The sequence below is a fragment of the Lynx canadensis genome, chromosome E1, assembly GCF_007474595.2.
Source record: "Lynx canadensis isolate LIC74 chromosome E1, mLynCan4.pri.v2, whole genome shotgun sequence".
Classification (NCBI taxonomy): Eukaryota; Metazoa; Chordata; class Mammalia; order Carnivora; family Felidae; genus Lynx; species Lynx canadensis.
The window spans coordinates 5,934,122-5,949,645 of record NC_044316.2 but is presented as its reverse complement, the minus strand read 5'-3'; the positions used below and the strand labels follow the sequence as shown (position 1 = coordinate 5,949,645).

Genomic DNA, 15,524 nt, shown 5'->3' with positions numbered 1-15,524 from the left:
CCAGTTCGTTACTGTTTGCAAATCCGACGCCTGCCAGACATCAAAAGGAAAGAAAGTAGCCATAAATGTGCTTTTTTGGGAAGTATGAATCAATCTGTAGTCTAACAAGGTTTGAATAAAAATTGTTAAGGAATGATTAAAAACTGCAGATACTATATTCTGACTGCTTTTTAAACCATACCTTCTGCCATTTGCTTGCTTGATCGTTCTCAATCCCGGAACTAGGAAAAATTAATTTTATGAACGTGAGTATGAATGTGAAGCCACTGGCTTTGACCCTTCATACTCATGATAGGTCTTGGGGGGTAAAAGGGGGAGGCATCATTATTTAATACGTCACTTCACTTCAATTCAAAGGTGTCTGTAAATATTCTGGAGGTATTTTAAATTACCAGATGTTTCTAATACACTCAGTGACTTTCAGTGATGCTAAAATATCATTTTTACATTTTAATAAAAATATTTAGGGAAAAATATATATGTAGGGAACAAATTTTAAAAATATTCACTGACACCTGTACACTGACGGGCACACGTTCTTTCAATTTACTGTGACATGAAAATCTTACAGGAATTTAGTTCATCATAATAAAATAGAATGGGACTCTATTTTGTCACCCAGTAAGCAGGGACGATTTGTACAGATCTAGAGGCGAGAGTTATGTTTCCTAAGTACCACTTACAATTTAAACGGAAATCCAGAGGGAAAGGTCTAAACGATAGTCTCAGTTCAGAAAGAGAAAAATGTTGACGATCTCAAGGTATCTGGATCTTCAGCTCTTTTTTCCCTTCAAGTTTAAACTTTAACAAGGAAAATTATGCTTATCTACTTCAGACTACAGAATCAATAATTTTCTACTTAAGTTCAAATAGTAGTATTTCAAATGGCCCATAAAATAATGAAAATACCAACCCCTCAACTTGGGAAAATTCATAAAATACAGTAACGTTAAAACCTTTGCTTGAGCTGAGCCTTTTAGTTGATTACCAGGAATACTCACATGTGTGGGTTTTGAACTCCTGTAGGATTGGGATTCAGAGTAAACCTTGCTGTAGATTTGAAAGGTGGATTTGCAAAATTCAACTTCAGTGCTTTGCGTTTACCTAAGAAATAACAAATAAAAAGTAAAAGTTTCAAGCACTATAAAAGAGATACCACTCTGAGGGCATAAGAAATTCATACCAAAAAGCAGAAAAATGTGTTTTAACATACAGTTAATATAATATTTTGAAAGGCAACAAAGAATTTCTCAGAATTAAGAAACAGTAAATAAAAATGACCTGAAGTTGTTACTAACTACAAATCATCCGTTATGCTTCAATACGATAGAAAACAACGTTCAGTGTTTCAAGTTTATATTGTTCAGAGACGCTAACACTTTTGCAAATGAAAATACCACTACAAAAATCATTTACCTCAGCAAATATATTGAAAAATACTAAAGTATTACCACCTTTCCAGGGTTACACTTCGATGCCATAGTTTAATGGTTTTCCCTCAAACATAGCATAAATGACCGAGCGAAGAATCTCAAGCATTCTGCAACCATCACAAGCTAAAAAAAACATCATGGCACGGTCAACTTCAAGTTCAATACACTGGTATTTCAAATAATTATTTATCTGGAGCCATTTCTTTGGGGTTAGGGAAAGGGGAGGTAAGGTACCAATGTTTTACATTATGCAACAAAACACGCCCAGTATAGAAAAGCCAAAAATTTCAGAAAGATAAAGAAGAGAAAAATACACAGAGTATTATTTATATACCTACAGAATATATGAGTTTTTAAAAATATATATTATACATAAGTCAGGAAAGATAAAGAAAAATATACATAATATTATGTACACACCTACAGAATATATGGGTTTTTTTAAATATATATTATATATAAGTCCAATTATCCCCAAATAATCATTGTCTCTTGGAAACTATTTTCTGTACATAGACACCCATTTTTTTTCTCTACCATTAAAATCAGACCACAATATGTTTTGTAACATGCTATACTCACTGACCATATTCCTCTCTATGTCAATAAAGCTTACAAGATCATTTCTCTGGGATTCTACCGAATGGAAACTCTGTAACAAAGTCAGGTTTGTTAAGCATTTGCAACACATCTTAGCTTCCCGAAGATACTAAGGATACTTTTTCCAGCATACACACCTCCTGGTTTGTTATGCATGTATCTACCTTCTCAAACAACACGTCTACAATCCAAACCCTTCCCCACCCCTTCAGAAGACGTATGGGTTCAGAAGATGTATGAAGGGGCTCCATCTACTCAGCCTGGTGTTTCTGATGACAGTTGTAAGTTTCAGGGTGCCACACTAGCCGGACGGGACTGCAGGACAAGAGCAGAGAGCTCCTGGCCGTGGCTCCTGGATCAGCTCTGGGAGACGGGCTTTACTACAGGATAATGTGAATTCCCAAGAAGCCCAGACACATCATGTTCAGAAGTAAGCATGGGGGGCGCCCAGGTGGCTCAGTCAGTTGAGCGTCCGACTTCGGCTCAGGTCATGAACTCAGTCTGTGAGTTCGAGCCCCGCATTGGGCTCTGGGCTGATGGCTCAGAGCCTGGAGCCTGCTTCGGATTCTGGGTCTCCCTCTCTCTCTGACCCTCCCGCACTCATGCTCTGTCTCTCTCTCTCTCTCTTTCTCTGTCAAAAATAAATAAAACATTAAAAAAAAAAAAAGAAGTAAGCATGGTACAACATGAATTTTCCACGTAACTTGCCCATTCAGGTGCCAAACATTTATTTTAAATTCAGTTTCATGGGGCGCCTGGGTGGCGCAGTCGGTTAAGCGTCCGACTTCAGCCAGGTCACGATCTCGCGGTCCGTGAGTTCGAGCCCCGCGTCGGGCTCTGGGCTGATGGCTCACAGCCTGGAGCCTGTTTCCGATTCTGTGTCTCCCTCTCTCTCTGCCCCTCGCCCGTTCATGCTCTGTCTCTCTCTGTCCCAAAAATAAATAAACGTTGAAAAAAAAAAATTAAATTCAGTTTCATTTGAAAGCCAGTAGAGAAGGGGTTCTCTATAATTGCAAAAGGTTCTCTATGAAAATCGGCAGGTTTGGCTGCATTAAAAAGCAAATTCCGTATACTACAAAAAAAAACTTAAAAAATTTTAAGGGAAATCTGGGGAAAATCCTTGCAATACAAAACAGGAAACTCTAAATAGACATAAAGACATCACACAAGTCAAGAAAAATAGAAAAATTGGCAAGGGTATGAAAAAGTAAAGTTTTGTTCAGTAAAGCAAAACTGAGAACAAATTATGAAAGGCACTCACTAACACCAAAAACAGTTAAAAATTTTGTTCATGTGAAACTGACAAAACTTAGGTCTCGTTTATACTTACACCTATTTTTTCCCCCAATGATAATGGGTTAACGTGACCAGGTAAAAGAATCACTAGTATCACACATTGCTGGTAAAGAAAGTAAATTGATAGAATTGTTTCTGATGAAATGTTCAGCAGCATACAAGAAAAAGTCTCTAATGAACAGGCTCTTTTACTTCTTGGAAATCTGTCTTTAGGAATTATCTAAAGGCAGAGGGCTATCCCCGGGCCTTGAAACCTAACGGAATTTGCTCTGCTGGATTTTGAAACTGCTTGGGACTGCTGTTTCCTTTTTTCCTTCAGTGTTCTCCCATTTTGAATGGGTATCTCTAGAAATGCGATCCGATGCCTGACAAGGTCACTTGTCTTCTTGCTTCTAGGTTCGCGGACGGAGAGGAATCTTGTGTCACAATGGATCATACTCTGCCTCACCCATACCTGATTTGGATGATTCTGATGAGACTGGGGGTTGATGAACTGGTGGTGTTTGGATAAGATCTGCATTCGAGCTGATGCTGTGACCACCAAGTATCGGCTGCACACGGAGAAGATGTAAATATGTGGGGGCCACAGGTGGACTGCAGTGAAAATGGAGGCCTTCAAAGATGTCAGGTCCATGGGATGCCTGGGGGACTCAGTCGGTTAATTGTCCGACTTCAGCTCAGGTCATGATTTCGCGGTTCATGGGTTCGAACCCCGCGTCGGGCTTTGTGCTGACAGCTCAGAGCCTGGAGCCCGTTCCTGATTCTGTGTCTCCCTCTCTCTCTCTCTCTGCCCCTCCCCACCTCTCTCTCTTTCTCTCAAAAATAAACACTGAAAGAAGAATTAAAAAACAAACAAAAAGACACCAGGTCCTAATCAATCCCTGAAACCTATGAATGTTACTTTACAGAACAAAGTTTCTGGAATTTAAATTAAGCTCTGGGGGCACCTGGGTGGCTCAGTCAGTTAAGCTCAGGTCATGATCTCACCGTTTGTGAGTTCGAGCCCCACATCGGGATCCACACCGGCAGTGCAGAGCCTGCTTGGGATTCTCTCTCTCTCTCCTTCACTCTCTGCCCTTCCCCAGATCGCAAAGTAAATAAACTTTAAGAAAATAAAAGAAATGAAGTTCTGAATGAGCTCAATGCCTACCAACCCCCCAAATCAAAAGCTGAACACCACGTGTCATGTGGTTGTGTCTGGAACCACCCTATAGGGTGAAAAACCGAAAACACACTAAGATCAAATTCAGGACAATAACAGAACAAAGAATCGTTGTGAACACCATCCCGAGGAAAACACCGAAACTGGCCCTTTCTTCCAAAGCTCAGTTTGAGGGGACAGCAGCTAACCTTTGCAGGCAGTCAAAATATATTACTACAATTAAAACTTAAACTGTTTTCTTGAAAGTAAATATTTACACACACACACACACACACACACACACACACACATCCTTCCTCAGCACTGTTTTCACACTTGAGCAAAAATAAACTGGGGTCTTGAAGGCCATTTCCCGCAGAAATGAACAAGCACACAAACATCACACAACGTGACTTACACAGGTTAGGTCTGAACACACGCCATACTTCACCACATCTGCAACTGTCTTGAACACTGTCCAAGCACATGTTCTGATCGTCCACCAACAAAATACGCTAAATAATTCTATAAAAGTTCACAGCCTCTCTAAGCGGAGGTGATGACTCAGGGCCTAGAACCGGTGCCAGGGGGTGTAGGGGAAGATCGAGTTGCATGGGCTGGTCCTGCAGGGCTCCCACTCTCCAAAGGCTGACCATTTGGAGATGAACTCACAGGGCAGTTTTGAGGAGGAGAAGGACAGTCCCAGAAAGTCAGTCACAGACGAGATGTGGGGAGAGGCAGAAAGGAGCAGAGCAGTTTTTACGATACTTCGGAGAGGCTATCTCTGTGGACATGAACATTATTTCCCCCAGCATTTCTTTTTTTCCCCCCACTCACTTTCTCTAAGTAAGAACCTTTATTATGACTGGTCCTTATCTTCTCTTTCTCACCCCAAAAACCTAAATCCTAAAGGCAACCCGTCACTATGCCAATTATTTTTAGTGACAAAACTACACGCAAATACGACATTAGAGCAAAAGGGATTTTTTTTTTTTTTTTCAAAAGCCTGCAACTTCTACAGGGAGTAAAGGGAGTAAGGAAGGAAGTTTTCCTACAAATGGCCTGTGGAGATTTTTAGAAGCTAACAGAGATTAAGTTATTTGTACAGCAGGCTTTAAACTAGTTGATCAAAAAAGATTATAAACTTGTGATTATAATTCTCCCTTTGGGGAGACTGTCACCAAATAATCCCCATCCCTAACCAGTCAGAGATAAACAGAGCCTCCCCTTTATCTACAGCAGAAGAGAAAACAGCCATTGATCAAACATCTTAAAGTATTCATAGGGAAGGAGTCTCCTGCGAGCGAAGACGGTCTTTGTGTACCTAAAAACTAAGTTCAGTGAAGCTGATAACAGAAAATGCTCTCAAATGCGTATTAGATCGGTCTGAGAACAAATTTCACACGGATTGCCCCAGACAACCCCGATGTGGGTCAAATTGGCTAGAATAAATTCTTGCCATCTGTAACCAAGAACCCTGACTGTTAAGGACAACAGTGTCTGCCCTTGTCCCATCATCATACTTCCAAGGCACTGCTCTACCCCTCAGGGTAATACTGCCCAACTTTTCTCATGCCGGCTCATACAGGAAATGAGGGCACCTGCTTGGCACACCGGGAAGACCAGAATCTCCGCCAGCCCACAGGCCGACCCAGGTGGCTCACAGCCTCATGTCCCACTCAGGCTCGCCAAGGACTGGGGATCGACCTCTCTGCACCACCCTTTGAAGGTCTGGTTTCAAAGCTCTGCCTCAAACAACCTCTCCACATCGACATCCAACTTCTTCCTCACGCTTCTCATGAAAGACACAGTCCCAAGGATGGGATCTTCAAGAACATTCCGAGCTATGATTCTGAAGAACAAGGATCTGTCCACTGACATCCATACTCAGTAAGGCCTAGGAATGTGTTTGGCTTGTATTCTGACCACAGAGCAACTCACAGAATTTTGAAGGTGGAAGGAAGATATCTTTCAACTTTACTTGGCCTTAAGCAAGAAGACAAAGGAGCCATCCCTGAATACTGTACTCCACCAACTTCTCAAGTGATACAAACCCTTAACATCACTTTCCACAATCGGCTAAGCTGGCCCATAGTTGAGTTTAACCTTGCTCAAAAATTCTATCCGAGAGCAGCCAAGAGTCTACCAGTCAACTATGCAAGATGACCAGTCTTTGCAATCTAGGTCACCAAAACATCCTTCCCCGACCTTCCACAGATGAGGAAAAAGTATTTCCTAACACTATTTCTATTTCCAAAACGTCAGAACCAGCCTGTCCTCAGAGAGACACTATGTCTACATGGGGTCCACCCTGTCGCTCTCTCCCATCCTTCTCAAGCCTGTTCCCATAATCAAATTGTGAGCAATTTTGTCCTAAATGTTTAACTAGCTTAATTTATCTTTGAATTCTACAAATCACCTGTAATAGGTAACTACGACAAAATAACAGTGCAACAAATATTTGTTGAATTCAAATTATTAATTTTTTTTAATCAACATTGCACTAACCTCTCATACAACCTAGTGGGCTTATTTTCTTTTATTCGATCATAGGAAAGCAAGATTCTGTTCCTCTGATTCAGAATCTTCCCACCCAACCTGTAAGAATGGAGACCATCTCTAAAATAACTGCAGTCAATCTACGTACCTTCGACACGTGATTTCACCAAATTTGAAATAGTAACAGCAAAACTTCCCATTGTTGGTGGCAATAAAGATCACTGAAGGATCCAGCGATGCATCTAGAAGTTAGCTTTTTTGCTGTAATATTAATGCATCACTTCAGGTTATGTGGTAGAATGTTATCAAAATAGCCACCAGTGAATCACCTCTTTAGAATGTGACTATTCCCTGCCTCTCTAATCAGGCTGGATTTCAGACTCGCTGGGACCCCAAGAACACAGCAGAAAGGGTTGTTGTAGGACTTCCAAAGCTAAGCCTTTAGGAGGCCCCACAGTGTCCACTTTCACCCTCTTGGAAAGTGACCAAGTCTAAACGTGAAGCAGCCCAAGTAGCATCCTTGATGATGGAAATCCACATGCACAAGTCCAGAGGGCCCAGTCATCCCCACTGAGCTTAGTCTCCACCCACAGACCTACTAGCTGAATACAGACACATAGCAGAGCTCAGGTTAAACCAGCAGGACCACCACCCGACTACCAAACAGAATCACGAAAACGTCACAGTTACTCTTTAAAGCCACTACTCAGAAGCCAAAGGAGCTAGGTAGGAATAATCAAAAAAACAGTAAGAATCAGTCTCTCTTGAGATCTTAAGAACCCCCACTGCCACCATTAGGGATTTCCCAGAACCTAGCAGAGGAAAAAGCGAGAACTGAAACTACGATGTACAAATCACTCACAGAACACCTTCAAAAACATGAGCGATTGACCTACAAGTACCCAGAACATCCCACCAGGGGACGGAGGGGTGAGGACCGCCTGAAATTCTCATTTCTCCCTTGGCTCTAACTCTTCATACCTCATTTCCAAATGGAGTATTTGGAGTAACTCGTTCAATTATCTGTAATCACTGGCTATAAAATGAGGAACACACAGTTCCAACTATACAACTTTATATTCGAGTAATTTCAGAAACGAGAAAATAAAATGGTAAACAAGGACTTACTCATTTCCTTTTCTACCTAAATTACTACAGTGATGAGGGCCCTAACTTCTTTGATAAGCTCAAGAGAAGGGCAGGACACGAAGGATGTTAGACTCGGAACTGTCCGTTATGTCCCAGTCTTGCAATCTCCAGCAATCTGAGCATTGAATGAGTCACTGTCGGCTAATACCATACCGCGCCTCTCCTCCTCCAGCCCTGGGTACATAAGAGTGAACGAGTTCCAAAAATTTATAAAATCTCACTTAGAACTCTGAACTCCCATCGATATCACAAAACACGGTTATTCATCCATACAGCTAAGCGGTTTGGAAGGTGGCTTGTTCTGGGTAGAAGAGATAAACAAATATATGCCAACAGACCCTTCTGGCACAGTTCAACACTTTTGTGTGGAAGATGGATTTGGGGGAAGTCCAACGTAGTAATTCACACGGCCATAGGTAGAGAAATATCACGGTTATACACAAGCTATTGTGCCAGGTAGTATAGACAAAAAGACCGATAAGGCAGCTGGCTGACCTACCCACAAAGACTGCTTTGTTTCTCACCTTAGCAAAATTAAAAAGGAATGTGGTGGGAGGGGGCTAAATGGCAGACTAGGGGAGAAAATTACTTCTGCGAGACGCTAAATGATTATCACTGAAATACTGATAAAGATGACACAGGGCTATTTCTGTGGTCAAGCAATTTACACATCTGTAAAATCAAGACAAAAACAGTCCCTTACTGTTTTCACTGCTCTGGTGATGCTGCGGGGAGGATTCATATACCTTAAAAATACAATGGCTGGTAAAGAGTAACGATGAAAAAATGGCAACTAACTGTGAGATTAGTCAGAAGTACTGAAACCCAACTGAAAAGTTAATTAAATTATTAAATTCTCTAATAAAGAAAAAACTGGGAAAAATTGATACCTTTTAAAATTTTTTTCCTTAACGTTTATTTATTTTTGACAGAGAGAGACAGAGCATGAGCAGGGGAGGGGCACAGAGAGGGAGACACAGAATCCGAAGCAGGCTCCAGGCTCCGAGCTGTCAGCACAGAGCCCGACGCGGGGCTCAAGCTCCTGAACTGTGAGATCATGACGTCAGACGCTTAAATGACTGAGCCACCCAGGCACCCCTTGTCTGATACCTTTTAAACCAAAAAAACGTATGAGCAACAAGAAAGAAATGCGACTGGCTCTGTAGATTCCTTTTAACTACTGTGCCAATAAAAGTCCCTGTTCTTACCCACAGCCCGCATCCCAGTGGTGCTCAACCAGAAACTAGGAAAACCAGTGGTAAAGCCCGTCTACCTAGTCTTGGAGTTCAGCTCTTCTACTAACTGGCTATGCACTCTCAGGCAGGTGACGTCATCTCTCTGCCACAGGCCCATTCCTGCCAAATGGGACTGATATTACCTTCGTCAGAGGGGGGCTGGCAGGAGGAAAGGAGTTACTATGTAGGTCAGGGTCAGCCAACCATCACTCATTGTTTCCCACCTTGTATTATCCGCTGTGTGTAGGTTTACAGTGGCAAGGTCCTGAACCAGGGTGGGTGGGAGACCACTAACACCAGTGCTTCCTAAACATTAAGCATCTTCCTCATCTGATAAGCTCGGGCCTCAGAGGCTCTGTTGCCAAAGAAAGAACCGAAACGATTCACTCTCTACCTTGCCAACCTCTGGCAGATGATTCACGGACCTCTCCTGGGGTAGACAGATTTTTTTTCTAAACCTGTAATATCGAGAACTCTGCTATTTCTCTGTCGGTGCCTAGAGGGGTACTGCTCTGACACGATGGCATAACAATTTCTAACAGATTCTATGGACTCCAGGCAAAGGCAAAAGAAGCGTTTTAGTTTCTGTAGACTACATTTTACTATGAGACCTTATTTGGTTAACAAAAGTCTTCAGGGAGATAGTGTAAAGGCTGAAAAGCCCCCAACTTGCTCCCAAAGCTGATCAACCAACAATTAAAAAAAAAATGTTTTTAGCTCATTTTCTATCACAGTAAAATGGGGAGTTCATCAAGTTTCCTGGAATGAAACAGACAACCTGCCCTAACATCCTTCCAAACCTAACATTAGAGAGACTCGTGATGATTCTTCGTCCCTTGATCCCACTAACCATTAACTCTGACATTGATGACATGAGCCCCTCTATGGTCACCAGTAATTTTGCCTCAATTATGCACAATGTCACTATTATGAATTTCTATGTGCAGCCACACCTTTGAGCTAGCATTTAAGCCAACAACACCTGCTTTGATCAGACTCTGAGCCGGATGTCTCCTTCCAACAAACAAATACAATTCCTCAGGCTAAACTGACCAAGTCCTGATGAGTCCAAACTCTTTAAAAATACCAGAGAGACAGCTCATTCAGGATGACCAATGCAGCACAAACGTCGAGGCTTTATTGAAATAAACAGGACTTCAGATACTCATGCAGGTAGAGTCAACAGACTGTCCAGCAGAACTTGCTCTGGATTCCCATGGCCCCGAGTGCTGCTGTGAGGTCCGCAGGTTCATTAAGGAGATAAAGAGGGGCGCAGTCGGTTAAGCGTCCGACTTCAGCCAGGTCACGATCTCGCGGTCCGTGAGTTCGAGCCCCGCGTCAGGCTCTGGGCTGATGGCTCAGAGCCTGGAGCCTGTTTCCGATTCTGTGTCTCCCTCTCTCTCTGCCCCTCCCCCGTTCATGCTCTGTCTCTCTCTGTCCCAAAAATAAAAAAACGTTGAAAAAAAAATTTTTTTTTAAAAATAAAAACAGGGGCGCCTGGGTGGCGCAGTCGGTTAAGCGTCCGACTTCAGCCAGGTCACGATCTCGCGGTCCGGGAGTTCGAGCCCCGCGTCAGGCTCTGGGCTGATGGCTCAGAGCCTGGAGGCTGTTTCCGATTCTGTGTCTCCCTCTCTCTCTGCCCCTCCCCCGTTCATGCTCTGTCTCTCTCTGTCCCAAAAATAAATAAACGTTGAAAAAAAAAATTAAAAAAAAATAATAAAAATAAAAAATAAAAATAAAAACAAAAATAAAAAAATTAAAAAAAGAGAGCTTAAAAAAAAAAAGGAGATAAAGAAAACAACTTTGTACCTTGGTACTTTTGTCTAAACTACATAGCCCCAGCTGAAATGACCCACTGTGGGGGCTGGGAGGGTTGGGGTAGACATAAGGGACTGACTGATGGATTTGAGAGCAAATATCCCAGTTAGAAAATAAACAAAGAATATGAACAGGTAATTAACAAAAGGGAGAATACACACAGAATCCAAAAAACCATCAAATTCTTCTAGCTATCCACAAAATTAAAATTCAATTTTTGCCTCTAATACCACATGTAAATAAAAGGAATCCCTATGTTAATTTTTTTAATGTTTGTTTATTTTTGAGAAACAGAGAGACAGCGTATGACTGGGAGCAGGGGGAGACAGAGGGAGATAGAATCCGAAGCAGGCTCCAGGCTCTGAGCTGTCAGCACAGAGCCTGACATGGGGCTCAAACCCACGAACTGTGAGATTGTGACCTGAGCCGAAGTCGGACACTTAACCGACTGAGCCACCCAGGCGTTCCAGGAATCCCAATATTAACGTTAATAAGAGTATGAAGAAGTGGGCAGTCTTCTCAGAATTTTCCACAGCTGTACTTTCACATCGGTCTGTGGTTATGTGATGTATACCATCCCCACGACACCTTAAGCTCCAGGAGCACAGAAATTCTATTTCTCACCTGCCTCCCTGCCTAGAACTGCACCTGATGCACAGATCCTTAACATCTGTTCAGGAGACAGATGAACAGAGACAAATAAATGAACCAATTACTGCTGTGAATATAAACTGGTCCACTTTCTAGAGGGCAAGATCTTGCAAACATCTCCAAATGTCCTTGATGATTGATGTAGTAAGTCCATTCCTAAGAATTCATTCTCTAGGAAGTTAAAGATTATGCAAAGAAAAGTATTCAGCATCGTGATATTTATGCTAGACTAGATAGAAAAATTACGACACATCCGTAACAGGAATACTACACCACCACCACCACCAAAAAAAAAAAAAAAAACCAAACAAACCCAGAAACAAAAACAAAACAAAAAAAACCCACACCATAAAAGACTACCGACATTAGTAAATGTTAGTAATAGTAAGAGATTTTTTTAATCAAGCAATAAGTAATGTGTCTAATAAATTATTTCAGTAAAGCATATGTGCATATGATAAATTCATAATACACACACAGGTCTTTCTCCAAAAGTATGACTGGTGATTACTTCCAGGTGCTAGAATTATGGGACATTTTTTTCTACTTTGCTGTGTTTCCGTTTTTCTACACTAAGTATTTGTTGTTTCTGTTTCAATTATAATCTCCTTGCTACTCACACCCGAGCTTTCTAAAAGAGACCAATCTGTTCTCTAAACCCAAATTTACTGAGGCCTAGAGAACAAAATGTCCTTAAAAACACAAATCTAGGCACTTTCATATATATATCTGCTAATCCAACTTGAACATTTCCATACCCCTAAAATCTTGTAATATTTCACACATGATATCTTTTGAGATTTTTTTTAAGGTGTATGTACCAGCTAAGTTCAATAATATTTTAATCCCCCCCAAACACAGGAAAAGCTTATTCAACACAGCCCCCTCGCCCCAAAAGTCACACCCCACAGATTTGGGAAGCACAGCCTCCATGGGAATCTAAGGGTAGAAATTCCAGTTACACACCCACCTTGAGAAGGTTCCGAGTGGACACCCAAGAGGTGACAGCCATCCCTGCCAGCACGCCTCCACCCCCAGTTTAGGGGAGAAGGGGACGAACGTGTAATAATGCTGAGCTTGTCATTTGTCCCCAGCTGGTCCGGAGCTCTCTTTTATACCATCACCCATCACAATTCTTAACAAGAAAGGTCTAACCTGCTAGGCGCCTGCACTAATTCCATTCACACAGCATTACTGCTCTTAGGGCGCTGAGAGTTCTGGCCAGGAAGGGGGGAGGTTTACAGCACAGCAGGTCAGTACATAGACATAAGGGACTTCCTGACGGATTTGAGAGCAAATACCCCAATTAGAGAATAAACACAGACTAGGAACAGGTAATGCACAAAGAGAGAGTACGCATAGAATCAAAAAAAACAAACAACAAAAAACCATCAAATTCTTCTAGCTACTCTAGGTACTCAGCACCCTGTCCAGGTGCTCAGACACTTTAAATCCACGTCATGCCTAAAACTCACCCAAATCCACAGGGCATTTATGTTAAGCCTTAAATCTTCCAACACATCAACAAGGGGTCCCACAGAGACAAGTGAGACACAAATGCTGTGTTGATCAAATCCAACAAAACTTGCCATTCAGAATGGTCAGTGAGCCTTTCTTCTCCGATGGGTAGGCCATGTGGCAACCTCTGCCTCCCAGTCAGACCCCTCCACACTCTACTTAAGTTCCTCATCAGCTCCCCAAAGTTTCAAGTTACTATGTTACCACGCACCAGTAGCGAGATATTAGGATTTCTGAAAAATCACCCACATAACGAACTCCTACTTTTTGGTAGCATCCTTCTAGTGGGACAGGGCACCTACTACACAAACTTGTGAAAACTGGGTCAAGAAAAGCCACGAGGCTTGTTCCGGTTTTCATCAACATCCCAGAGCCCACACAAGTGGCCTCCAGCCCACCTCACTGTCCAGGCAGAGGCAACGTTATCGCACAGCAGATATTCTCAGAACGGCTCGCTCGAACTCTAACAAGGAACCAAAGTGCCCCGCCGGTCTTAGGTCGCACTTATTTTTCCTGCTTGGTCAACCCCACAAGATCCTAACAATACCATTTTAACTTCCCGCCACCCATAAATGAAATAAGGACACTAACCATATTGTCTAATGATGCCGTCAGTATTGTTTCAATCAGTGCTTCAAACCTTTTTCGTATGTGCCACGAAGTGAAGGAAAGAGCGTGCGTACAACCCAGTGAAGGAAACACAAGCCTGCTCTTGGCTAAAGGCCACTGACCTGAGCTGCAGCGAGTGGCCCCAGGCCGCAGGCCAAGGCATTCTGTGTTTCAGCTGACAGGTAATTTAGCGGCGCCCAGGTTGAGGAGCTAGCAAAACAGTCATATCAGACTTCTCCTTGAAGAGTTTACTTAGAGGAATGTTATTAGCCACAAAGCAAATATTAGTTTCTTAATATTTTTGTCAAACATTAATGTCTTCCCTCATCTTCCTACAATGCCAATAAGGATTCCCACCAGCCATAAACAACTCTTCTAGACCCAATCCTATATGAATTTCACTAATGAGTAGGTTAGGATAAAGAAAACTGTAAGATACGGGCAATTTAGCATCACAGTGAAGGTACCCGTTTGGTCCTGGGAGATACAGCATATGAATCTTTTTCACAACACAAAATCAACCATCCGTTACCCAAATGATACCGGTACCCGTTCTTCTTTCCAGGTAAGTATAGATTAGCCCTCCTAGAAAGCTTACAGATCCAAAGCTCTGGGTCTACTGTGTGCAAGGTAGTTTTGCTATAGTGTCTGTGTTGTAATAAAAAATGTATCTGGCACTTGTCCCAAGTACCTGGCACAGACCTCCTATGACCCTTCCAGTACCCGCCCCCCTCCCCAGTGATAGAAGAGTCTTTCGTTATTCATAACAAGCCCCTTTCACCCAAACCAGAGATTGTGCTAACGAGGGGACAGAGGAGAGGGCCTCTCCCACAGGCACTACACACACATAATTTCAGGATGGGATGCTGGTCTCCAGAGAAACAAACCTGGCAAAGAGGAGGGCTACAACTTTTAGCTCCACCCACTAGCTTCCGTGGAGGGGAGAAGGGCTGGAAACTGAGTTCCATCACCCAATGGCCAATGATTTGATCAACTGTGCCTATGTAATGAAACTCCCATAAACCCTCCCCCAAGAAGGAGTTCCAGGAGTTTCCAGGTTGGTGAACACATCAAAGTACTAGAAGGATGACAAGCCCAGAGAAGGTATGGAAGCTCTCTGCCCGCTCTCTCCATACCTAGCCCTGCACAGCTCTTCCATTTGACTGTTCCCAAGTTGTCTCTTTTACACTAAACTGATAAACATAAGTACAGTGTTTTCCTGAGTTCCGTGAGCTGCCCTAACAAATAACTCAACCTGGGGGTGGAGTCAGGGGAGCCCTATCTAATTCATGATTGGCCAAGCAGAAGTGTGGGTGCCTAAGTACCCCACCGGCAGCTGGATCTGAAGTGGGGCCATTTGGGGGGCTGACCCCCTTAACGTGGGGATCTGATTCCAACTCCAGCTAGATAGTGTCCAGCAACTGAACTGTTGGACCCCCAGCTGATGTCAGAGAACTGGAGAATGCTTGGGGGTGAGAAAACACTGCAGTGTTGAAATCTGAAACACTGAAAGGTGAGGAATAGGAGGTCAGTTTCAAGGAATAGATCTTTTCTTATTTCAATGAACACTTGTCG

The 15,524-nt window shown here is 42.6% G+C and overlaps 1 protein-coding gene across 1 annotated transcript in view; it reads right to left on the bottom strand.

Annotated features, from left to right (window-relative positions):
* The window catches only part of MAP2K4 (mitogen-activated protein kinase kinase 4), a 139,678-nt gene that overhangs the window by 99,379 nt on the left and 24,775 nt on the right, over window positions 1-15,524 (bottom strand). The window contains exon 2 of the mRNA XM_030295062.1: window positions 1,002-1,104. Within this exon, the coding sequence (XP_030150922.1) occupies window positions 1,002-1,104 (103 nt within the window). The remainder of the gene's footprint in view (window positions 1-1,001; window positions 1,105-15,524) is intronic.